The sequence below is a fragment of the Thermobia domestica genome, chromosome 17 (genome assembly GCF_964235325.1).
Source record: "Thermobia domestica chromosome 17, izTheDome1.hap1.1, whole genome shotgun sequence".
Classification (NCBI taxonomy): domain Eukaryota; kingdom Metazoa; phylum Arthropoda; class Insecta; order Zygentoma; family Lepismatidae; genus Thermobia; species Thermobia domestica.
Genome location: NC_137470.1, coordinates 162,278,161 through 162,302,733, shown reverse-complemented (window position 1 = coordinate 162,302,733; position 24,573 = coordinate 162,278,161). Strand labels below are relative to the sequence as shown.

Sequence of the window (24,573 nt, the reverse complement as noted above, 5' to 3'; positions counted from 1 at the left end):
TGCACTCAGCAGCCAAGGGAAGAGGTAGAGAGCGAAAATGAAAATTGTATGCCTGAAATTCAAACTAAATTTTCAACTTCAATAAAATTTCATAATTCTTCGATATTCTGAGTACCCCTGTATTCATAGTTTCAACAAACTAGAGTAACAAGGTAATCACTGTAATAGTGTCTTGAATTTTTATGTACTGACATTTTCTAAGTTCTGACTAAAGATTAAAAAGAAACGGAAATTTTTAAAATTAAATAATTTCTTGAAAGCATTTTTTTTAAAAAGAAACATTTGTTTATCTCATTTAATAGTAAAAATAATGCCATTCTAGAATACATACGGTATAGTTTTAGTAACCGGTGACCACCGGTTACTAATGGGTGCCAAAATTATCACCATCCTTTCAGGTATTGATCAACACCAATATCCCGAGACATGGCTCCTTAAGTCTCCCGAAATCCTAATTTTTTTGACCAATATCTCAGGAAAGTTAAGTCGTAGAGAGATGATTTTGGTGTTGGTCAATACTTTAAAGGATGGTGAATATTTTGGTACCCATTAGTTACCAGTGGTAACTGGCCAAACCAGTGGCCACGGTTACTAAAATTGTAGTATATGTATTCTAAAATTGCATTATTTTTACTATTTAATGAAATAATTTTAATAATTGAGGAGTTTCATGCAATAAGGGCGTAAGTCTCAAACATGCAGTTGGAAAAAATGATGTTGAAAATTTAAATAGTTTTTTTTTTTCTTACATAAAACAATGTAATATGCAACATTTTATTCCGATATTGAATTGAAATGTTACCAGGAGGATAAACAAACATGGGAGAAGCCACAAATGCGTTTGATGCAAAAAGGGTGTAAACTCGCTTACGCCCTTATTACATCAAACTCCTCAATTTTAAAAATTTTGTTATCATGAAATGATTTAATTTTGAAAATTTCCTGTTTTTTTTAATCACTCTGTTCAAAATTTATTATTAAAGTGGGGGAAAATGTTAACAAAGTGGATTACTTACACTACATATATCATTGTCATTTACTGTTTTGATAGAATAAGAAATGATGATCTTGTATACAATTTAACGCTATCTGTCAGTCGCTATTTTCAGTAATGAACACTGTTTCATTTATATTAGAAAGTTTTTTTTTTAATCTACTAGGAAATATATCCTCATATCTAAATGAATTGCCAAAAGGAAGAAATTAAATTATGAAAAAACTGGTGAAATGAGAATGTGTTAGAGGAAGGGAGTACCCTCGAGAAGAACCCGTGAGCATCATCTTGTGTACTACAACTCTCATGGTCAGTTTGAACCACGAACCCTTCCAAACCAGAGTAGTACGTTATATATATATATCTTGTTTCACTAGAACAAATGTAAAATATTTGCTGTTCAAATTGTAATTATTCGTATTGAAAACTATTCATACTACTTGTAGCTCATACACTCAAGTGTGTGCATAATGACGCTATTGGGTAAAGTTTTCTGTTTCTTGGTACTGTTATAACTCTTCCAGTTAAAATAGAAGTGCAAAGTTTAATTTAGTCTTCTAAAGTATGTACAGTCTGTTGACTTGACCACCAACATATCTTTGAAACGTCATGTGTCCACAATTTGAATTAAACAAGTGTTTGGTTTTATTTGACGAGTTGAGCCCAGGGAATACCCTACTTGCGGTTGTCGCCGAAATATGGCCCTTTAGAGCGAGATGGGTGGCCAGGAGTTCTTGAACAAAATTGAATAATATCATTGCATCATAATGTTGGCTGTTCTAAAGCGAGTCATCATCGGCCGGTCTTCGTTCCGACACGTCTCAGCAGATGAAATTTCTAAATGAACTAGTGGCTTAAATTCGCAATTTAGCTGCGGCATGTATTTATTTCATCGTTATGCATATATTGAATACATTCATAGATATTTAAATCTTAGCAATGTGATGTTCCGTAACAGTTATACTACAATAAAATTTGTATTTTGCATGTATTATACAGAACTATTTTTTGAATGCAAGAAGCAATTTGTTACATCTGTCACGGAACTGCAGATTGCTAACATGGAAGTATTTATTAATTTAGGTGCATGTAACAGTGAAATAAATACATGCTACAGCTAAACTGCCAAATTTTCGAATTTAATCCACTAGTCTATTTAGAAAATCTGTCTTCGGAAACATGGCGGGACGATGATCACATGCAGAAACACTCTCGCAGAATTGCGCTCGTATAAGGCTGCTACAAAGCGGTAGCATGTAGACGGGAGGAAGGCCCCTGTCGAGACGATGGCACGCCTTCCTAAAATCGTCATTCCAGCTAGGCGGAGACTCCTGGGTGGCAACATGTCGTCGGATAGTGGGACATCCAACTATGTGGCGGCTCATGAAATGAGATCGTTACAGCTGCAACTAGCGTGCCAACAGGACTAGTAATGCCTATGATGTCCCTGCACTACAAGACATGCAGCACAATGCCAGTGCATGCTGAGGATTGAGGTTATCAATAAGTCGATGTGGTATGACATGCCATTCTTCAGTAAGTGCCTTCCTGAGCTCAGAAATGATTCTTGTAGTCATATGAAGGCGTGCAATTTGCCTACCAAGAATATATTAATGGTGTCAGTCTGGCGATTGGATCGGTCAATCGAGTCATTAATATTCTGCGTCTCAAGATACTTATATACTGTGCAAACTAGATAAAAACCTGGATAATCGCCTGTTAGAATAAAATCAGGGCCAAGTGCGCCCTGACAGAGAGCAATATAGTGCTTCAGATTGTCATCTTGATACCGTACCTCTGCGATGGTAACCCGTGGGAAGATATACAAGACCCCAAGATCATCTCATCCCTCACGATTCCTCTATCCTTGCAATGGTCCAGTTTAGTAACGTTAGCTGGAAGGTCTGTGATTTCAGGTTATCCTCATATGAATGCATATCGACATTAGACTACATTAGGTTTCATCTTTGAAAAGGATATGATTCCATTACTATTAGAGTCAAGCATGATATTTTCTACACCGTTTCAGCGGACTTTTTTCCCCAGAGGTATCACTGGAACAAATATTGCTGGTTGTCTAGCATACAGGTGTCCCTCAGCTAGCCATTTGTACACATTAAACCTTGGAAAGGCGGTGCTGTGTGTGCTGCACATGGATATTAAGCGTAATGACGGTGTTTAGGGGTAGTCATAATCCTGGAACAGCCCCCACCAAACCACCGAAAGATGTTTCTACCCTGTTGGAATCGTTGTCAGACCCTTGAAATGATGCTCTGTGGGATGGTGCTCGTCACTTACACGATATCAATGAGAATATACAGTACCGCCAAGGGGTAACATCCGGAATCATGTTCGACAAACAGTCAAAAACTTGTTCTGGGATAAACTCAATGCATTTATGACTGTTTCCAATAACAGCTTTCATGCTATTTCGTATTATTCTTAAGTTCTGCACATGAGTATAGTTAGTAAATATACCTTATCATGTATATAAATTACGCTAGACACTGGTCTGGTAGCAACAGTACGTCTTTGATATATGATGTCCCGGACTTGTTTCGCGGCAGGAGAGCCTTGAAACTTCAAGTAATTACTGTGGTTACGATTCCATTTAAGTTGTCGGTCCCTTCTCGTATAGTCTTGGTGATGGGAGAAACAGTAAATTACAAAACAACTAAAAGATCATGTGTGAAATTTAATTAAATAAATGTTAAATCGAGAACTTGTTTGGAAATTGGAAATTTCCAAGTCCTTTTCACTGTATAATTTTCACCTAGAAAAAATAATTTAGGGACAAATAATTGCATGTAAATAACACTCGAGACGCAGTAAATAAATTTGAGAAAAACAGGATTGATGGTATATTTATAGCAAAATACTTCTACAGGGGTTGAAAATTTATCTATGTTGCTTTTCTGGTCCAAATGCGAAATATCGATTAACATTTCTCACGTATTTCACTCGTAGTAGAGTTCTTTTACTGAATTCTAATACGTTTAACTAAATGTACTCCACTCCAGGAACTTCCAATTAGTATAACTAAATGAACTCTTGCACTGAATGTGTAGCACATTATATTTACTAAGATAGAGAGTTAAGTACAAAACTTAAATATTATTCAAATGATCAATTGCGCTGAAAGTGCGACACATTTCCTATACTAAGATACTAATTTATGAGCAAGATTTAGTTATTATTGACGCAATAAATGTAATACAGCAAACGTTGTGAGAAAATCATTATCTACTTACGGTTACACTAGTTTATTGAGGGGAGTATTATACTAATATATATAGCCTTGGGGTGAATACCGGTGCTTATATACTTTTTTCTTCTTCACGGACTACAGAACTCTCCTAGGAACGTCAATACATTATATAAAATATAATTCTCTGTCTTAAACATCACTGGAATACCAGACACACATATAGGCAAAGCACTGTCAGAATTATATCATTACATATTAATTAAACAAATTAAGTATATATTTGAAGATTCTTGAAAACATGAAACAAACATAAAATGCACTCCAGGTGTCGAAGTGGATGTTATTATCTATTATAGACCAGAGTATTTCTGATGACATAAGTATCCGGTATATTCGAGTCTTAGTATATGAGGGACCATGCACTATCTTGATGACATCCAATTTGCATACTAAAGTCTTAAATCCTCAAGTATTTTAAATCTTTAAATTAAAGCAATGGATACCAACATACACTGAATTCATAAAAATGCGGAGATATGGCTCATTGCTAGAAGGAATTTCTTTACATATCATTAGCTGAGAGAACAGTTGAACCAAGATTCTCTAGTTTTAGTCATTCCTCATTCAACACAATTGATAGAGTCTTAATCTATAATAATATTACTTGAAAACAAACACATATCATTAGCTGAGAGTACAGTTGAACCAAGATTCTCTACTTTTAATCATTCCTCATTCAACACAATTGATAGAGTCTTAATGTATAATACTATTACTTTAAAACAAATACATATCATTAGCTGAGAGTACAGTTGAACCAAGATTCTCTACTTTTAATCATTCCTCATTCAACACAATTGATAGTCTTAATCTATAATAATATTACTTTAAAAAAACACATATCATTAGCTGAGAGTACAGTTGAACCAAGATTCTCTACTTTTAATCATTCCTCATTCAACACAATTGATAGAGTCTTAATCTATAATAATATTACTTTAAAACAAACACATATCATTAGCTGAGAGTACAGTTGAACCAAGATTCTCTACTTTTAATCATTCCTCATTCAACACAATTGATAGTCTTAATCTATAATAATATTACTTTAAAATAAACACATATCATTAGCTGAGAGTACAGTTGAACCAAGATTCTCTAGTTTTAATCATTCCTCATTCAACACAATTGATAGAGTCTTAATCTATAATAATATTACTTTAAAACAAACACATATCATTAGCTGAGAGTACAGTTGAACCAAGATTCTCTAGTTTTAATCATTCCTCATTCAACACAATTGATAGTCTTAATCTATAATAATATTACTTTAAAACAAACACATATCATTAGCTGAGAGTACAGTTGAACCAAGATTCTCTACTTTTAATCATTCCTCATTCAACACAATTGATAGTCTTAATCTATAATAATATTACTTTAAAACAAACACGTATCATTAGCTGAGAGTACAGTTGAACCAATATTCTCTACTTTTAATCATTCCTCATTCAACACAATTGATAGAGTCTTAATCTATAATAATATTACTTTAAAACAAACACATATCATTAGCTGAGAGTACAGTTGAACCAAGATTCTCTAGTTTTAATCATTCCTCATTCAACACAATTGATAGTCTTAATCTATAATAATATTACTTTAAAACAAACACATATCATTAGCTGAAAGTACAGTTGAACCAAGATTCTCTAGTTTTAATCATTCCTCATTCAACACAATTGATAGAGTCTTAATCTATAATAATATTACTTTAAAACAAATACATATCATTAGCTGAGAGTACAGTTGAACCAAGATTCTCTACTTTTAATCATTCCTCATTCAACACAATTGATAGAGTCTTAATCTATAATAATATTACTTTAAAACAAACACATATCATTAGCTGAGAGTACAGTTGAACCAAGATTCTCTACTTTTAATCATTCCTCATTCAACACAATTGATAGTCTTAATCTATAAAAAATATTACTTGAAAACAAACACATATCATTAGCTGAGAGTACAGTTGAACCAAGATTCTCTAGTTTTAATCATTCCTCATTCAACACAATTGATATTCTTAATCTATAATAATATTACTTTAAAACAAATACATATCATTAGCTGAGAGTACAGTTGAACCAGCATTCTCTACTTTTAATCATTCCTCATTCAACACAATTGATAGTCTTAATCTATAATAATATTACTTTAAAACAAACACGTATCATTAGCTGAGAGTACAGTTGAACCAAGATTCTCTACTTTTAATCATTCCTCATTCAACACAATTGAGAGAGTCTTAATATATAATAATATTACTTTAAAACAAACACATATCATTAGCTGAGAGTACAGTTGAACCAAGATTCTCTAGTTTTAATCGTTCCTCATTCAACACAATTGATACTCTTAATCTATAATAATATTACTTTAAAACAAACACATATCATTAGCTTAGAGTACAGTTGAACCAAGATTCTCTAGTTTTAATCATTCCTCATTCAACACAATTGATAGTCTTAATCTATAATAATATTACTTCAAAACAAACACATATCATTAGCTGAGAGTACAGTTGAACCAAGATTCTCTAGTTTTAATCATTCCTCATTCAACACAATTGATAGAGTCTTAATCTATAATAATATTACTTTAAAACAAATACATATCATTAGCTGAGAGTACAGTTGAACCAAGATTCTCTACTTTTAATCATTCCTCATTCAACACAATTGATAGAGTCTTAATCTATAATAATATTACTTTAAAACAAACACACATCATTAGCTGAGAGTACAGTTGAACCAAGATTCTCAACTTTTAATCATTCCTCATTCAACACAATTGATAGAGTCTTAATCTATAATAATATTACTTTAAAACAAACACATATCATTAGCTGAGAGTACAGTTGAACCAAGATTCTCTAGTTTTAATCATTCCTCATTCAACACAATTGATAGTCTTAATCTATAATAATATTACTTTAAAACAAACACATATCATTAGCTGAGAGTACAGTTGAACCAAGATTCTCTAGTTTTAGTGATTCCTCTTTCAGTACGCTTAAAATTTACTTTCACTTTATCGTACGTTAATAGAACTGGCAGCCTGATCTATGAAGTTTAGTTTCTTGTCAGATCCTATATTAACTGAATTAGTACGCACCACATGTTCAGTGATTCAGGGTCACACGGATTAAGAAAGAGCGACAGCTTAATCGAAAGCAATGCCCTGGAATTAAAAAAAATAATAATTATGTTAGATACCATGCACTACAACAACTTCACATGGAAAACAATACACATTTTATGTTGATATAAATATATTCTTTACATTTTAAAATCATATTGTCTCTCTAATTATGACATAAAACATCATGTGATGGCAAGCATCAGTACGCTTCATGACAAAACACAGGGTACTTTTGATGACTTCTTTGGAGTAGCACGTAGGTCATACACTGACATACAAGCACGTTCTTTCTTTTAGAAAGTTGTGATGTATGTCGGATCACATCTCTGGTGACAATGTACCATATACCTGCATTCGAAAGAAGTTTCACATTTCACTCCAGATACACAGATTATCCGCGAGAAATAATTTGTATACATGTATGGTAAGTTAATTTGCACGAGTCAACATGGCATTCCACGTAAACGCTATTAGCTATATGTGAACGTATTTTTTAAACAAAAGCAAACGTCTTGAGCATGTATGTTAAAAGAATAGGCAAAGATATTTAATTTGTCATGGTAGAAAGAAGTACAGAATAATCCTTGCTTATTACCGGTTGATAGAACGTCTGTTCAGGCCTAGCTACTTGAACGAGAAAATGGTACTATAACACCAAAACTTCTATATTTGGTTAACTCACTTTAATAATCATGCTCAAACCTGGTTGACGTTCGTCTAATACTACACTTATTCTCAACACAATCGTGTAGTTCTCTTAACGTATGCTTCTAATCTTAGAGAGGATGCACATTAAGGAATTTTCCTTCGAATATTACGCTTTTTATACTGAATAATAAAAGATAATAATAGAGCTATACACTAATGTTGTTAAAATAAAACCAGTTGAGAATGCTCCATAAAACATTGACAGAACGAACTTAAAAAAGAGAGATGATGTGGGGAGGATAACTGTGATTTTTCCTACATGTAAAAGTAAATCCTTTCAACTGTTACTTCTTGTCTTTCTCGCAAAATATCATCTCTCTGTGACTTATGGTTCCCGAGATATGGCTCCGTAAATATCCCAAAATTTGAACTTGTTTGGTCGATATCTGAGAAGCGTGGCCATTTAGCCAGTGGCCACTGATCACCAGTTACTATTTAGTACCAAAATCTCACCATCCTCTTAGGTATTGACTAGCACCAATATAATATCTCTATAACTTGCTCTTCCCGAGGTATGGCTTCTTAAATCTCCGGAAATCGGAAATGTTTGACCAATATCTTGGGAAAGGTAAGAGTGATGCTAAAAAATTCCATCACTTTCTGAGATAGTTTTTGATGCTTTACCGAATGGAAGGATCAAAATTGAAAAAAAAAATCGCAAATAACAGACACACACCTAAGAGAATGGTGGACAGGCACACAAAGAGAGACATAGAGGATTCAGTAACGAACTTTTCAAGTTAGTTGAAAATAAAAATTTGATTGTTTACTTTTTTTTACCATTATTGATAATACAACGGAAATATATTTCAAAATGTAATTATTTTTGTTTCGTGGTTTTTGAAAAGCACTACGCTATTTTACCAGCAGACATATATTCCTTTTCTATGATACGTAACAAATTCATAGACATGAAGAAAATATGACACGATTTAAGTCTATATCTAGAGTGCTGTATTATCAGAGAAAATATCTCTCACGAGCACCTATAACTGAAATAAGCAAGGCCCAGACTGAGAAAAAATGTATGTGGCGTACGTAAAATCGTATGTTACATTTGTAAATCATGTAGTCTTTTGACTTAACGTACAGCAAACGTATAACTGAAAATGCATATTTTATAATACTTTCTGTATAAGTGTTCCATCTGTACGTGCTTTCCGTATGAAACAATATAGGTGTTCAAGATCTCACATATAGATAGACGTATATAACATATAGCTGACGAAGGTAACGTACATATATGTACGTAATATAAGGAAGACTGTTAGATATCAGACATCCTGCAACGTCATGATGTAACATCTAAGGACAGTGCCTATGTAGCATACGGATAACGTATGCTCCGTACTGATTTCTTTAGGAAGCAAGTGGATTCCGTATAATTATATAACATGCCGCTGTCAGTAGAACGGATTTTTTTTCAGTGCAAGAGGACATTTTCTAAGTGAGTCCGTTTCAGTTACCAAATCTTGAAAGGAATAAAATGATAACGACGGAAAAAAGACCCTGAATTTGAAATTATAGTTTATGAGCAAAATTTAAAAACCGGCTAATAATAAGTATCCCGATTTATACTCTACAATTTAAATTTATAGTTAGTTTTTTTTCTGTTTACATACATTCAGAATCGTTTATACTTTTCCGTTTAAAATTTTCATTTTAGGGGTATTATAAAGAAAAAATCAGTTAAATAAAAATTCTTTCTTCTATAAAATAAAATCTTATCTGTTAAAAATTGATGTACTAAATAACAACAGTATAATTAAAAATATGTTTATATTTGGTATGTACTGCAACCTCCGGTAAATGTCAAGTCCAAAAAGGTTGAACCCAACGAATTTGCATTTCATGAACCTTTTAAGTTACCAGCATGCAATAGGTTTTTACATTCAGATTTAAGCAAAGCGCCTGCACTGTCCGTCAACCCGCCATACATAACATCTCTACCGGTTGCCTAATACCGTAGTTTCGACCTGCAATAATGTTAATCTTATGGACTCAAAACGGCCCTATGAATAACGACACGGTTTTTTCAAAATTTGAATGAGAACCACCCAATCTACACAAAATTTTGAATCGACCAGTGAAAACGGCAAGTGCTAGAAATGTTTTCGAGATCTCATTGTCGAAAGGATTCGAGATAAACATATAAACCCAACATTTTAATATATATACTAGCTGAACCTGCGCTCTCTACACAGCGCATCATTCGCATATGAACATAAATCTCCTCCTCATTCCTCACAACATATGTACATGTCTCTTTACAGACACAAGTGAAAGACATCTTGATTTAAAAAATCGGCAAGGAGTATCATAAAGGGGAGATTTTTTCGATTATTTTTTCTCAATATCTCGCACCGTTTGCAAGATTTGAGCCAACATCCGGTTGGAGTTTCTAATTCATGTATGACCAGTGTTTTCTTTCTTCTTGCACGCAGTATATAATAAGCAAATACATTACTTATATAATTAATTATAATGTCAATTATATATGGTGTTCATTGGGCAAAACACTCAAAAAAATAAATATATCTTAGACTTGAGAAATGGTTATCCTTCCTTTTCCATTATTATTTGGCCATGAAAAGAACGCCTGAGACATATGCAACCCCAATACACAACAATGTGGTGTTGGAATGTATAACGCATAGGATATGATGCTTTAGTTTTTTTTTTTTAATTTCAACGCTTCCAGGGTACCCTAAAAAATGTAATAAAGAAATAATGGCCATGTTTTTTAAAATATTCAATTAGAACTGGACAATCTACGCAAAATTTCCAATCGATCAGTGAAAACGTCACCTTTCTAGAGCCTGTAGTTTCCGAGATCTCATTGTCGAAAGATTGACCACAAACATATAAATGTCCTCAACATTTAGTTTAAAAGAACTCGGAAGATTGAAGCACAATTCACATGCATTGATTTTAGAGAAGGCTTATTAAAATATAAAGGTTTTGAACAATGATTTTATATCATAAACTTTATGAAAAAAGACATAGTTAACTAATTTAGACTATTTAAAGTACAAATACTTAAAATGTTTGTCTCTGTTAAACGTGAAATCACACAAAACCGTAAATGAAAGATTTGAAAGCTAAAGTTATAGGTTGGAGCTCAGGCGATTTTAATTGCTATTGTAGCATTTTAATAGATAGACTAGCTGAAGCTGCGCTCTGTACAGAGCGCATCATTCACACATGAGCATGAGTTTCTTTGTTATTTCTCACATCTGTACATGTCCCGTTACAGACACAAGTGAAAGACGTCTTGACAAAAATCGACAAGATATACCGCAAAGGGGAGATTTTTTAATTACTTTTTCAATATCTCGCACCGGTTTCAAGATTTGAGCCTACTTCCGATTGGAGTTTTTAATTAATGTATGGTCAGTGTTTTTTTTTTCTTGCATGCAGTATGTAATAAGCAAATACACTACACACACAATTAATTATAACATCAGTGATATATGGTGTTCATTGGGCGTATCACTTCAAACAATAAAGATTCATCTTAGTCTGAAGAAGGGATTATCCTTCGTTTTTCACTATTATTTGGTCATGAAACAAACGCCTGAGCGATATGCAATCCCTCTATACAACTACGTTATGTTGGAATCTATAACTCATAGAGTATGATGCATTACTTTTTTTTAAATTTCAGCACCTCCAGTGTATCCCTAAAAAATGTAATAAAGAAATAATGGCCACATTTTTTAAACATTCAATTAGAACTTAATAATCTACACAAAATTTGGAATCCACCAGGAAAAACGACACGTTTCTAGCCCTTGTGGTTTTCGAAATCTCATTGTCGAATGAATGGAGAGAAACATATAAACTTTTCTTTGGAGTCAAACACATAAACCTAGCATTCTAATATATAGATTACATAATTAATAATATTATAAATAGTCAAAATTAGAGAAGAAATATTTACTTATTAATTTTAGCAAAAGATTTTATTTTTCTTATATCCAAGTTCTGGGTCATTAGTTTACGTTTCAGATGGAACACAGATAAAGACAATCGTTTAATAATAAACGCACGTTAGATAATTACTGCTACAAAATAATAAAAAATAAAAGTAAATATACTTACAGCCAGTACATGTGCATCTTCAGGAAGCACTGAGACTTGAACTTATAAAGTGCATGCTGTCTTGGTGCTATCCTAATACCCATATTCAATGCATGTACGGCAGTACGGTAGTCACCAAAGAAATAAGCACTGACGGCATGTTTGTAGTAGATTTGCCATCTTTCCAAAGATTGCTGAAACAAAATAAAATAATGTAATATGGTGAAATATATTATTCTATGCCGAGTATATACTGAAAAAAATCAAAGAAATAAACCAACTAAAATACTAAAGACAGATGGAAGTTTATTCCAAATAAAAAAGCCACAATGAGGCACTGCCACAGGTTTTGGTCTAATTTTGAACAAAAACTAAATAAGGCTATTTCAAGTTTACATACAGTAATATAACTAGCTGAACCTTCGTTCTCTACACAGCGCATCATTCATATATAAGAATGAATCTAATTGTCATTCCTCACAACATCTGTACATGTCCTTTAACAGGCACAAGTGAAAGACGTTTAGATAAAAATCGGCAAGGGGTACCATCAGTGACGTATTTACGATTTTGTTTCGGGGGAGGGGGGGGGGCTTGGCTAACTTGATTCCTGGAAATGTGAAAATTCTGCAATATATTTCATTTATTTTAATGTAGTAAATACAATTTCGGGGAGTTTAAGCCTGGAAGTCCCCTTAAATACGCCACTGGGTACTGTAAAGGGGAGATTTTATCGATAATTTTTTTTTCAATATCTCTCAAGATTAAGCCTACTTCCGGTTGGAGTTTCTAATTAATGTATGATCAGAGTTTTCTTTCTTCTTGTATGTAGTATGTAGTAAGCAAATACATGCACAATCTTAATTTCTTATCTCTTAATCTTTAACTAGATATAAAGCTACATGAGCTGACATAAATTATTGAGCACTTCCTGTAGGGCTACAATGATTAAATTTGGCATGATTGTAGCTTTCCGGAAATAACCCACAGGAAAATTGCCAAAAGTGAATATTTTTAATTTTTAGGGGGTCTAAAGATTGGATGAAGAATTTCCCCATGTTATTTAAATGGGCCTTTTTTTGGACCTATAATCTCATGTTTTAGGTACTTAGAATTGGAATAAAAACTTGAAATTCGGAGTAGTAGGCCCCCGCGTATATTGCGCCGAGTCAGCAAAAATTTTTGTGACGTCATAGGTCAAAGGTCAATGACCTTGGCCCGGGGTCAATGACCTAGGGGTACCTAGGACCACCCCCTCTAAATTTTGGCAGGGGTACCTTGGCCCACCCCCTAAATTTTGGCAGGGGTACATAGGACCACCCCGCTTAAATTTTGGAAATTGTCAAATCTAAAAATTTAGTATCGTAGCCTAGGACCATAGTATGTACCTCTATCAGTATTGGGTGTCTATGTCGTTCCCTTTCATGGGTAAAAAATTGCCAAAAATTCAAATTTCGGGGGTTTTTGACCTAATTTATCCCCTTTGATGAGGTGTTATTACCCTATATCGTTATATGGGCGTATACAGGGGTCCATTACCTTTCATAAGACATGTGAATAATAATGCACCCCTTTAAAAATTTGGGAGGGGTACCTTGGCCCACCCTTCATTTTTAGAAATTGCCCAATTTAAACATTTGGTATTATAGTATAGGACGCTAATATGGATCACTATAAATTTGGGTGGTCCACCTCGTTCCCTTTTAGGGGTACAAAATTGCCAAAATATAAACGTAAGCAATACGTTGTACCACGTGTTTGGTTTTCGACCTAATTTATCTCCTTGGATGAGGTCCTATTACCTTATATGATTATATGGTCATGTATAGGGGTCCATTCCTTTCATAAGACATAGGTACATTAATGCACCCCTTGAAAATTTTGGCAGGGGTACATAGGACCCCCACCCCCACCCCCCTTAAATTTTGGAAATTGCCAAATCTAAAAATTTGGTATGGTAGCCTAGGACCTTAGTATGTACCTCTATCAGTATTGGGTGTCTATGTCGTTCCCTTTCATGGGTAAAAAATTGCCAAAAATTCAAATTTCGGGGTTTTTTGACCTAATTTATCCCCTTGGATGAGGTGTTATTACCTTATATAGTTATATGGGCGTATACAGGGGTCCATTACCTTTCATAAGATATGGGTATATTTGTGCACTCCTTTAAAAATTTGGGAGGGGTACCTTGGCCCACCCCTTAAATTTTGGAAATTGACCAATTTAAACATTGGGTATTATAGCACAGGACCCTAATATGTATCGTGATAAATTTGGGCGGTCCACCTCATTCCCTTCTAGGGGTACAAAATTGCCAAAATATAAACGTAAGCAATACGTTATACCACGTGTTTGGTTTTTGGTCGATTTTATCCCCTTTGATGAGGTGTTATTATCCTATATAGTTATATGGTCATGTATAGGGGTCCATTACCTTTCATAAGATATGGGTATATTCGTGCACTCCTTTAACCCTCGAGTAGTCGCGCCGCGGTCAAAAGCACCGCAGGAAAATTATTTTCGATCGTGTGTCCATTCTGTTTGTCCGACTGACTTCCCCGTCTAGCTAATCTTCCCTCCCACCTTCCTGAACATTCCTGCTCAATCACTCCGTTATCCGCTGTTTAGTTTAACTACTAGTGATTGTTTAGTGGTTCTGCGGTGCTTTCCACCGCGCGCGACTAACCGTGTAATGTTTTTTCTCAGTCTGTCGCTCTTCACGTGACCTTTGCTTTGGAGATGTTTTAAGCTTTATAAAGATAAATATTATTTTAATGGACGGAAGAGAGGTGGACAGTGTTAACAAACTGATATCAAGTATGAAAGAAGAGCTAATTAGAAATGAACAGCTTAAAATACGGAGGGAAATGTTAGGAATGGACTATTTGGATAAATCAGTCGAGATGATTTCGTGGAAGCTTTGTCTGAGGAAAATCATAACATATAGGCTATATATATATATTTATACATATACGAGTGAACACGAAAGGTGAAGTGAAGAGTCTGCGAGCGAATCTGAAGATCTTAAACCCAGAAATGACCAGCGATTCCCCAAATGTAGTCAGAACAGGAGAGGACGAAATAAGCGACGACGAAGTGTAGAGCAGTGTAAATTTGAAGATAACCCAAAATAATTCAATGTAGTGCTCTATAGGTGAAGTTTCAAAATAACAGGACTGTAAAATAATTCAATGTAAATTTGATTTGATTTGAATTTAGCGCCCTTTCCAGCATCAAGGTTATGCAAGACGTGGACCTACTGCTTAACGAGGGATGCGAACCATATGAGGTCCCACCGGGAATCAAAGTCGGAAGTCCCACGCCAAAGGCGTGTATGCTAACCGCTTAGCTACGAGTGAGCTCTAATTCAATGTAAAATGCGCTGTGAAGCTTTGTTTTAGTGTTATGTTTTTATAGTATATTTTTAACTAGTTTACTATAGCATTTCTAATTTTAGACGAACCAGAGCTGACAAAAACAAAAGATCGTCATCAGATTTAGAATTTTCAATAAAACCAGTGCGTAGCTATCTATCTAAAGAAATATGTAACGAAAAAAAACATTTTATTCCAAATGAGAAATAAAAAAAAGAACATGTCTAATTGTAGGTTTCTCTAATAGTTATTACTGTAATACTTATTATAATAATAAAAATGTTATTCCCTCTTAATCAGAAAATGTACAAAATTACTTTCTAATACAAGAAAAATGTTTAAAACGATATTTGCATCACATTATGTTCGTGCGGTCCTTTTGACCGCGCGCGACTACTCGCGTTACGTTTTCAGCGCGACTTCTCGAGGGTTAAAAATTTGGGAGGGGTACTTTGGCCCACCCTTAAATTTTGGAAATTGCCCAATTTAAACATTTGGTATTATAGTACCGGATCCTAACATGTATTATGATAAATTTGGATGGTCCACCTCGTTTCCTTCTAGGGGTACAAAATTGTCAAAATATAAACGTAAGCAATACGTTGTACCACGTGTTTGGTCTTTTGGCCCAATTTATCCTCTTGGATGAGGTTCTATTACCTTATATGGTTATATGGTTATGTATAGGGGTCTATTCCCTATCATAAGACATAGGTACATTTGTGCACTCCTTTAAAAATTTGGGAGGGGTACTTTGGCCCACCCCTTAAATTTTAGAAATTGCTCATTTTATATATTTGGTATTATAGTACTGGACCCTAACATGTATTATGATAAATTTGGGTGGTCCACCTCGTTCCCTTTTAGGGGTACAAATTGCCAAAATATAAACGTAAGCAATACGTTATACCACGTGTTTGGTTTTCGGCCTAATTTATGTGCTTGGATGAGGTTCTATTACCTTATATAGTTATATGATCATGTATAGGGGTCCATTACCTTTCATAAGATATGGGTATATTTGTGCACCCCCGGGAGGGGTACAATGGTCCACCCCTTAAATTTTGGAAATTGACCAATTTAAACATTTGGTATTATAGTACAAGACCCTAATATGTATTATGATAAATTTGGGTGGTCCACCTCGTTCCCTTCTGGGGGTACAAAATTGCCAAAAATATAAACGTAAGCAATACGTTATACCACGTGTTTGGTTTTTGGTCGATTTTATTCCCTTTGATGAGGTGTTATTACCTTATATGTTTACATGAGCGTATACAGGAGTCTATTACCTTTCATAAGACATGGGTATATTGATGCACCCCAGGAGGGGTACCTTGGCCCAACCCTTTAATTTTGGAAATTGCTTAATTTCAACATGTGGTGTCATAGTACTGGATACTAATATGTATCATGATAAATTTGGGTGGTCCACCTCGTTCCCTTTTAGGGGTACAAAATTGCCAAAATATAAACGTAAGCAATACGTTATACCACGTGTTTGATTTTTGACCTAGGGGTTCTATTACCTTATATGGTTATATGGTCATGTATATGGGTTCATTTCCTATCATAAGACATGGGTACATTGACGCACCCCTTGAAAAATTTGGGAGGGGTATCTTGGCTCATCCACTCGGTTTTAGAAATTGTTTTAATATAAGCATTTGGTATCATAGTACAGGACTTCAATATGTACCACTATAAATTTGGATGGTCCACATCGTTCCCTTTCATGGGTAAAGAACTACCAAAAATCGAATTTCGGAGGTTATTGACACCTATTTAGCACGTTATATGGTTTATTACCTTTATATGTTTATGTTCCCTTTTAAATTTGGGAATTATCAAATAACAAAATTCGGTAAACGTTTTCTAGGACCCATTGGTGTTCCTCTTATGGCCAAATATTCAAAATTTAAATGTTATTGACCGGCTTTATTATTGAATAAGTACAGGATTTATTGCTTTTTTCATAAGACACAGGTGTATTTGTGTACCAATCTTTAATTTTGGGAGGGGTACATTTCTTATTGTCATATCAATAATTGGTAATTGTTCTTTGGGTAAATCATTATGATCACGTGATCAGTTATTGACCTATGATGGGATTAGGAGTCCAGGACATTGGTACATTGAAACTTTGTAGGATAATTTGAGAATGCGTCATTGGTATTGATTATTACAGCCAAATATAAACGTAAGCAATACGATGTACCACGTGATTGACCTTGATGAGGTAGTGTACAGGGATACATAGCTAACCTTATTGAATCTTATGACTCATAGTCTTAAGGGAATACATGCTACAACACTGGCAAAGTTATTGTTGATGCAATTTGATTGGTTGATCATTATCTTTCGTGCAATCTGATTGGCTGATCACTATCTTTCGTGCAATCTGATTGGTTGCTGATTTTCAAATCTTTGCTGCATTCAGTTTTTAAGTTTTGTTTAACATTTAAAAATCTTGGTTTCGTTCAACATTTTGGACTCACTGATAAATATGATCAAAACCGTTTATTTGTTAATCGAATAGTTAAAAACCGGATAAAGTTTGACGGTTAACCGTGAAACGTAAAAATTTTTTTTTGTTTCAGAATTTTGTTTGAAATTTGTTTCAAAATTTTTTGTTTGAAAATTTTTTTGTTTGAAATTTTTTGTTGCAAAATTTTGTTTGAATTTTTTTTGTTTAAAATTTTTTGTTCGAAATTTTTGTTTTGAAATTTTTCGTTTCAGAATTTTGTTTGAAATTTTTTTTGTAAATTTTTTGTTTAAAATTTTTTTGTTTGAAATTTTTTTCGTTTCAAATTTTTGTTTAAAATTTTTGTTTGAAATTTTTCGTTTCCAAATTTTGTTTGAAATTTTTTGTTTCAAAATTTTGTTTGAAATTTTTTTGTTTCAAAATTTTGTTTGAATTTCTTTCGTTTGAAATTTTTTTGTTTGAATGTTTTTCGTTTCAAAATTTTGTTTCAAAGATTTTTGTTTGAAATTTTTTGTTTCAAAGTTTGGTTTGACATTTTTAAAGTTTGTGCACTCATTAGTAAAGAACCGGAACTGTTTAGAACTAAAACCTCTGGCAACATTGTGGTGCAATAGTACACGTTAGAACATGGTGCAATAGTACACGTCAGAACATGATAATGAAACGTCATCAGTTTTGCATCATATATAAGTATCGTTCGCGTTAGTATTCATGATAACATCATCATGGCTACTTGTCTGCAGTTTCTAAACACGCGTGATGTGATGAAATCATTTACCAAGATTACTGATTTACAACAGAATGTACCTTATAGAATCTTAGCTAGCCAAATGATCCCTACAGAGTTTGGATTAAGAATCGTAGTGAAGCTTGAAAATGATAAGAATATAATTTTACCAGCAAGATATTTACCCATGGAAGCATCAAAACAAGAAGAACTGCTGCGTTTCTTAAATACTGGATCTGTATCTTTATGCTATAAAAGACTCTTGGGTCGAAGTCATCAGTTTGAATTTAGTACACAGCCAGATTCGTCAGCAATTGTGATGAAATCATGAATTCAAACGTCAGCACATCAGACATAGTTGTATGAATGTGGTTGGTCAGCATGACGTCAGCAACTGTGATGAAACCATGAATTCAAACGTCAGCACATGACGTCAGCCGTAGTTCTATAAATCAACCAATACCGTGAAATCATTTGAGCAAGTGCTTTTCAGGAGGAAAGATGTGTACTTCTAACGATAAAGAATTCATCTTCGCAAGCTATTATCCAATAAACAAAACATGTGATGATTGGTATCAGTGCTAGAACATTTGAACCAGTGATTCGATTGGGCAAAGCAGAACAATTTGGTGTACAACTGACCTGTGAAGTATGGCACGAATCGACCAAATGAACGATTATTTTCATGATGAGCTAAATGTGACCATAGTCAAATCATTAGGCTCAAATCATGAAGTTGTGATGCGTACAGTCCTCGAAGAGAAGATGGTGCTGTTACGTAAAAAGAGTACATTCCATGTCCCTCGCAACATGGTGTATCTAACACAAACAGAATGGAACAAATTCATCAGCGTATTTCAGTGTGCGAAACATGCAGTGGAAGTGTGCAACAAAACAAGTATATTCCTGAAAAAGTACTATTTTGAAAAATGTGTTATGCATATTGTACAACATGTATCTAGATATTGTGATGGTTGTCAACATCGTTCGTGGGTGCATACCTGTATTGATAAACAGTTTATTTGTGATCAAATGGACATTGAGTTTCCACCAATTGATATTGCAATAGACCTTAAAAGACTTCAATTGGAATTAAAATTATACGCTAAAGACAAACTAGTGCAAGATGTTCAAAATACATTGTATCGACAATATCCAGAACCACTATCTGGTATGGATGTATGTGGAGTGTAATAAAATGATCCATTTCAATGAATTGTGTTTTTTTCATTTCAAGTACAACCCCATATTCTAACGTGTACTATTGCATCATGTTCTAACGTGTACTATTGCACCACAATGTTGCCAGAGGTTTTAGTTCTAAACAGTTCCGGTTCTTTACTAATGAGTGCACAAACTTTAAAAATGTCAAACCAAACTTTGAAACAAAAAATTTCAAACAAAAATCTTTGAAACAAAATTTTGAAACGAAAAACATTCAAACAAAAAAATTTCAAACGAAAGAAATTCAAACAAAATTTTGAAACAAAAAAAATTTCAAACAAAATTTTGAAACAAAAAATTTCAAACAAAATTTGGAAACGAAAAATTTCAAACAAAAATTTTGAACAAAAATTTGAAACGAAAAAAATTTCAAACAAAAAAAATTTAAACAAAAATTTACAAAAAAAAATTTCAAACAAAATTCTGAAACGAAAAATTTCAAAACAAAAATTTCGAACAAAAAATTTTAAACAAAAAAATTTCAAACAAAATTTTGCAACAAAAAATTTCAAACAAAAAAATTTTCAAACAAAAAATTTTGAAACAAATTTCAAACAAAATTCTGAAACAAAAAAAATTTTTACGTTTCACGGTTATCCGTCAAACTTTATCCGGTTTTTAACTATTCGATTAACAAATAAACGGTTTTGATCATATTTATCAGTGAGTCCAAAATGTTGAACGAAACCAAGATTTTTAAATGTTAAACAAAACTTAAAAACTGAATGCAGCAAAGATTTGAAAATCAGCAACCAATCAGATTGCACGAAAGATAGTGATCAGCCAATCAGATTGCACGAAAGATAGTGATCAACCAATCAAATTGCATCAACAATAACTTTGCCAGTGTTGTAGCATGTATTCCCTTAAGACTATGAGTCATAAGATTCAATAAGGTTAGCTATGTATCCCTGTACACTACCTCATCAAGGTCAATCACGTGGTACATCGTATTGCTTACGTTTATATTTGGCTGTAATAATCAATACCAATGACGCATTCTCAAATTATCCTACAAAGTTTCAATGTACCAATGTCCTGGACTCCTAATCCCATCATAGGTCAATAACTGATCACGTGATCATAATGATTTACCCAAAGAACAATTACCAATTATTGATATGACAATAAGAAATGTACCCCTCCCAAAATTAAAGATTGGTACACAAATACACCTGTGTCTTATGAAAAAAGCAATAAATCCTGTACTTATTCAATAATAAAGCCGGTCAATAACATTTAAATTTTGAATATTTGGCCATAAGAGGAACACCAATGGGTCCTAGAAAACGTTTACCGAATTTTGTTATTTGATAATTCCCAAATTTAAAAGGGAACATAAACATATAAAGGTAATAAACCATATAACGTGCTAAATAGGTGTCAATAACCTCCGAAATTCGATTTTTGGTAGTTCTTTACCCATGAAAGGGAACGATGTGGACCATCCAAATTTATAGTGGTACATATTGAAGTCCTGTACTATGATACCAAATGCTTATATTAAAACAATTTCTAAAACCGAGTGGATGAGCCAAGATACCCCTCCCAAATTTTTCAAGGGGTGCGTCAATGTACCCATGTCTTATGATAGGAAATGAACCCATATACATGACCATATAACCATATAAGGTAATAGAACCCCTAGGTCAAAAATCAAACACGTGGTATAACGTATTGCTTACGTTTATATTTTGGCAATTTTGTACCCCTAAAAGGGAACGAGGTGGACCACCCAAATTTATCATGATACATATTAGTATCCAGTACTATGACACCACATGTTGAAATTAAGCAATTTCCAAAATTAAAGGGTTGGGCCAAGGTACCCCTCCTGGGGTGCATCAATATACCCATGTCTTATGAAAGGTAATAGACTCCTGTATACGCTCATGTAAACATATAAGGTAATAACACCTCATCAAAGGGAATAAAATCGACCAAAAACCAAACACGTGGTATAACGTATTGCTTACGTTTATATTTTTGGCAATTTTGTACCCCCAGAAGGGAACGAGGTGGACCACCCAAATTTATCATAATACATATTAGGGTCTTGTACTATAATACCAAATGTTTAAATTGGTCAATTTCCAAAATTTAAGGGGTGGACCATTGTACCCCTCCCGGGGGTGCACAAATATACCCATATCTTATGAAAGGTAATGGACCCCTATACATGATCATATAACTATATAAGGTAATAGAACCTCATCCAAGCACATAAATTAGGCCGAAAACCAAACACGTGGTATAACGTATTGCTTACGTTTATATTTTGGCAATTTGTACCCCTAAAAGGGAACGAGGTGGACCACCCAAATTTATCATAATACATGTTAGGGTCCAGTACTATAATACCAAATATATAAAATGAGCAATTTCTAAAATTTAAGGGGTGGGCCAAAGTACCCCTCCCAAATTTTTAAAGGAGTGCACAAATGTACCTATGTCTTATGATAGGGAATAGACCCCTATACATAACCATATAACCATATAAGGTAATAGAACCTCATCCAAGAGGATAAATTGGGCCAAAAGACCAAACACGTGGTACAACGTATTGCTTACGTTTATATTTTGACAATTTTGTACCCCTAGAAGGAAACGAGGTGGACCATCCAAATTTATCATAATACATGTTAGGATCCGGTACTATAATACCAAATGTTTAAATTGGGCAATTTCCAAAATTTAAGGGTGGGCCAAAGTACCCCTCCCAAATTTTTAAAGGAGTGCACGAATATACCCATATCTTATGAAAGGTAATGGACCCCTATACATGACCATATAACTATATAGGATAATAACACCTCATCAAAGGGGATAAAATCGACCAAAAACCAAACACGTGGTATAACGTATTGCTTACGTTTATATTTTGGCAATTTTGTACCCCTAGAAGGGAATGAGGTGGACCGCCCAAATTTATCACGATACATATTAGGGTCCTGTGCTATAATACCCAATGTTTAAATTGATCAATTTCCAAAATTTAAGGGGTGGACCAAGGTACCCCTCCCAAATTTTTAAAGGAGTGCACAAATGTACCCATATCTTATGAAAGGTAATGGACCCCTGTATACGCCCATATAACTATATAAGGTAATAACACCTCATCCAAGGGGATAAATTAGGTCAAAAAACCCCGAAATTTGAATTTTTGGCAATTTTTTACCCATGAAAGGGAACGACATAGACACCCAATACTGATAGAGGTACATACTAAGGTCCTAGGCTACCATACCAAATTTTTAGATTTGGCAATTTCCAAAATTTAAGGGGGGGGGTGGTCCTATGTACCCCTGCCAAAATTTTCAAGGGGTGCATTAATGTACCTATGTCTTATGAAAGGAATGGACCCCTATACATGACCATATAATCATATAAGGTAATAGGACCTCATCCAAGGAGATAAATTAGGTCGAAAACCAAACACGTGGTACAACGTATTGCTTACGTTTATATTTTGGCAATTTTGTACCCCTAAAAGGGAACGAGGTGGACCACCCAAATTTATAGTGATCCATATTAGCGTCCTATACTATAATACCAAATGTTTAAATTGGGCAATTTCTAAAAATGAAGGGTGGGCCAAGGTACCCCTCCCAAATTTTTAAAGGGGTGCATTAATATTCACATGTCTTATGAAAGGTAATGGACCCCTGTATACGCCCATATAACGATATAGGGTAATAACACCTCATCAAAGGGGATAAATTAGGTCAAAAACCCCCGAAATTTGAATTTTTGGCAATTTTTTACCCATGAAAGGGAACGACATAGACACCCAATACTGATAGAGGTACATACTATGGTCCTAGGCTACCATACCAAATTTTTAGATTTGACAATTTCCAAAATTTAAGCGGGGTGGTCCTATGTACCCCTGCCAAAATTTAGGGGGTGGGCCAAGGTACCCCTGCCAAAATTTAGAGGGGGTGGTCCTAGGTACCCCTAGGTCATTGACCCCGGGCCAAGGTCATTGACCTTTGACCTATGACGTCACAAAAATTTTTGCTGACTCGGCGCAATATACGCGGGGGCCTACTACTTTCGGCATGCTTGTACGTTTTCGTTAGCGTTATCTAAGTGAGTCATCAGAAGTAACAATTTCCAACCGTAGAGTGGTTTTATGGGAAACTGAAAAATCTTTGCCATGTTATTTATATGGGACGTGTTCTACACCCCAAAATGTTTAGGTATTTCCGGCAGGATTAGAATGATGAAATTTGGCATGATTGTAGCCTTCCAGGACTAACCGACACAAAAATTGCCAAAAGCGAATATTTTTAATTTTTTAGAGGCCTAAAGGGGGATAAAGAAATTCCCATGTTATTTAAACGGGCGTTTTCTTGGGATACAAAATGTTATCTTTTAGATAGTTGAAATAGGAAAAGAAACGATAGAATTGTGGGTTCAAGAGGTGCGAGTCCGTAGGTCGAGCAAAGACAGTGTGTAGGGACGAAGCCACCGGATGGGCAGATTCAGGAAATATGAAGAGCAAGTTCACAAAATTCACTGTTGATGCATAGGGCGATAGATAAGAAATTAGAGGCCGTAGGC

The 24,573-nt window shown here is 34.2% G+C and overlaps 1 protein-coding gene across 1 annotated transcript in view; it reads right to left on the bottom strand.

Annotated features, from left to right (window-relative positions):
* Nucleotides 1-6,577: 6,577 nt before the first annotated feature.
* Nucleotides 6,578-24,573, bottom strand: part of LOC145673788 (uncharacterized) — a 34,638-nt gene continuing 16,642 nt past the window's right edge. The window contains exons 3-4 of the mRNA XM_081743546.1: nt 12,219-12,391; nt 6,578-7,445 (exon numbers count right to left, since the gene is read on the bottom strand). Of these exons, the coding sequence (XP_081599672.1) occupies nt 7,355-7,445; nt 12,219-12,391 (264 nt within the window). The 3' untranslated portion in view covers nt 6,578-7,354. The remainder of the gene's footprint in view (nt 7,446-12,218; nt 12,392-24,573) is intronic.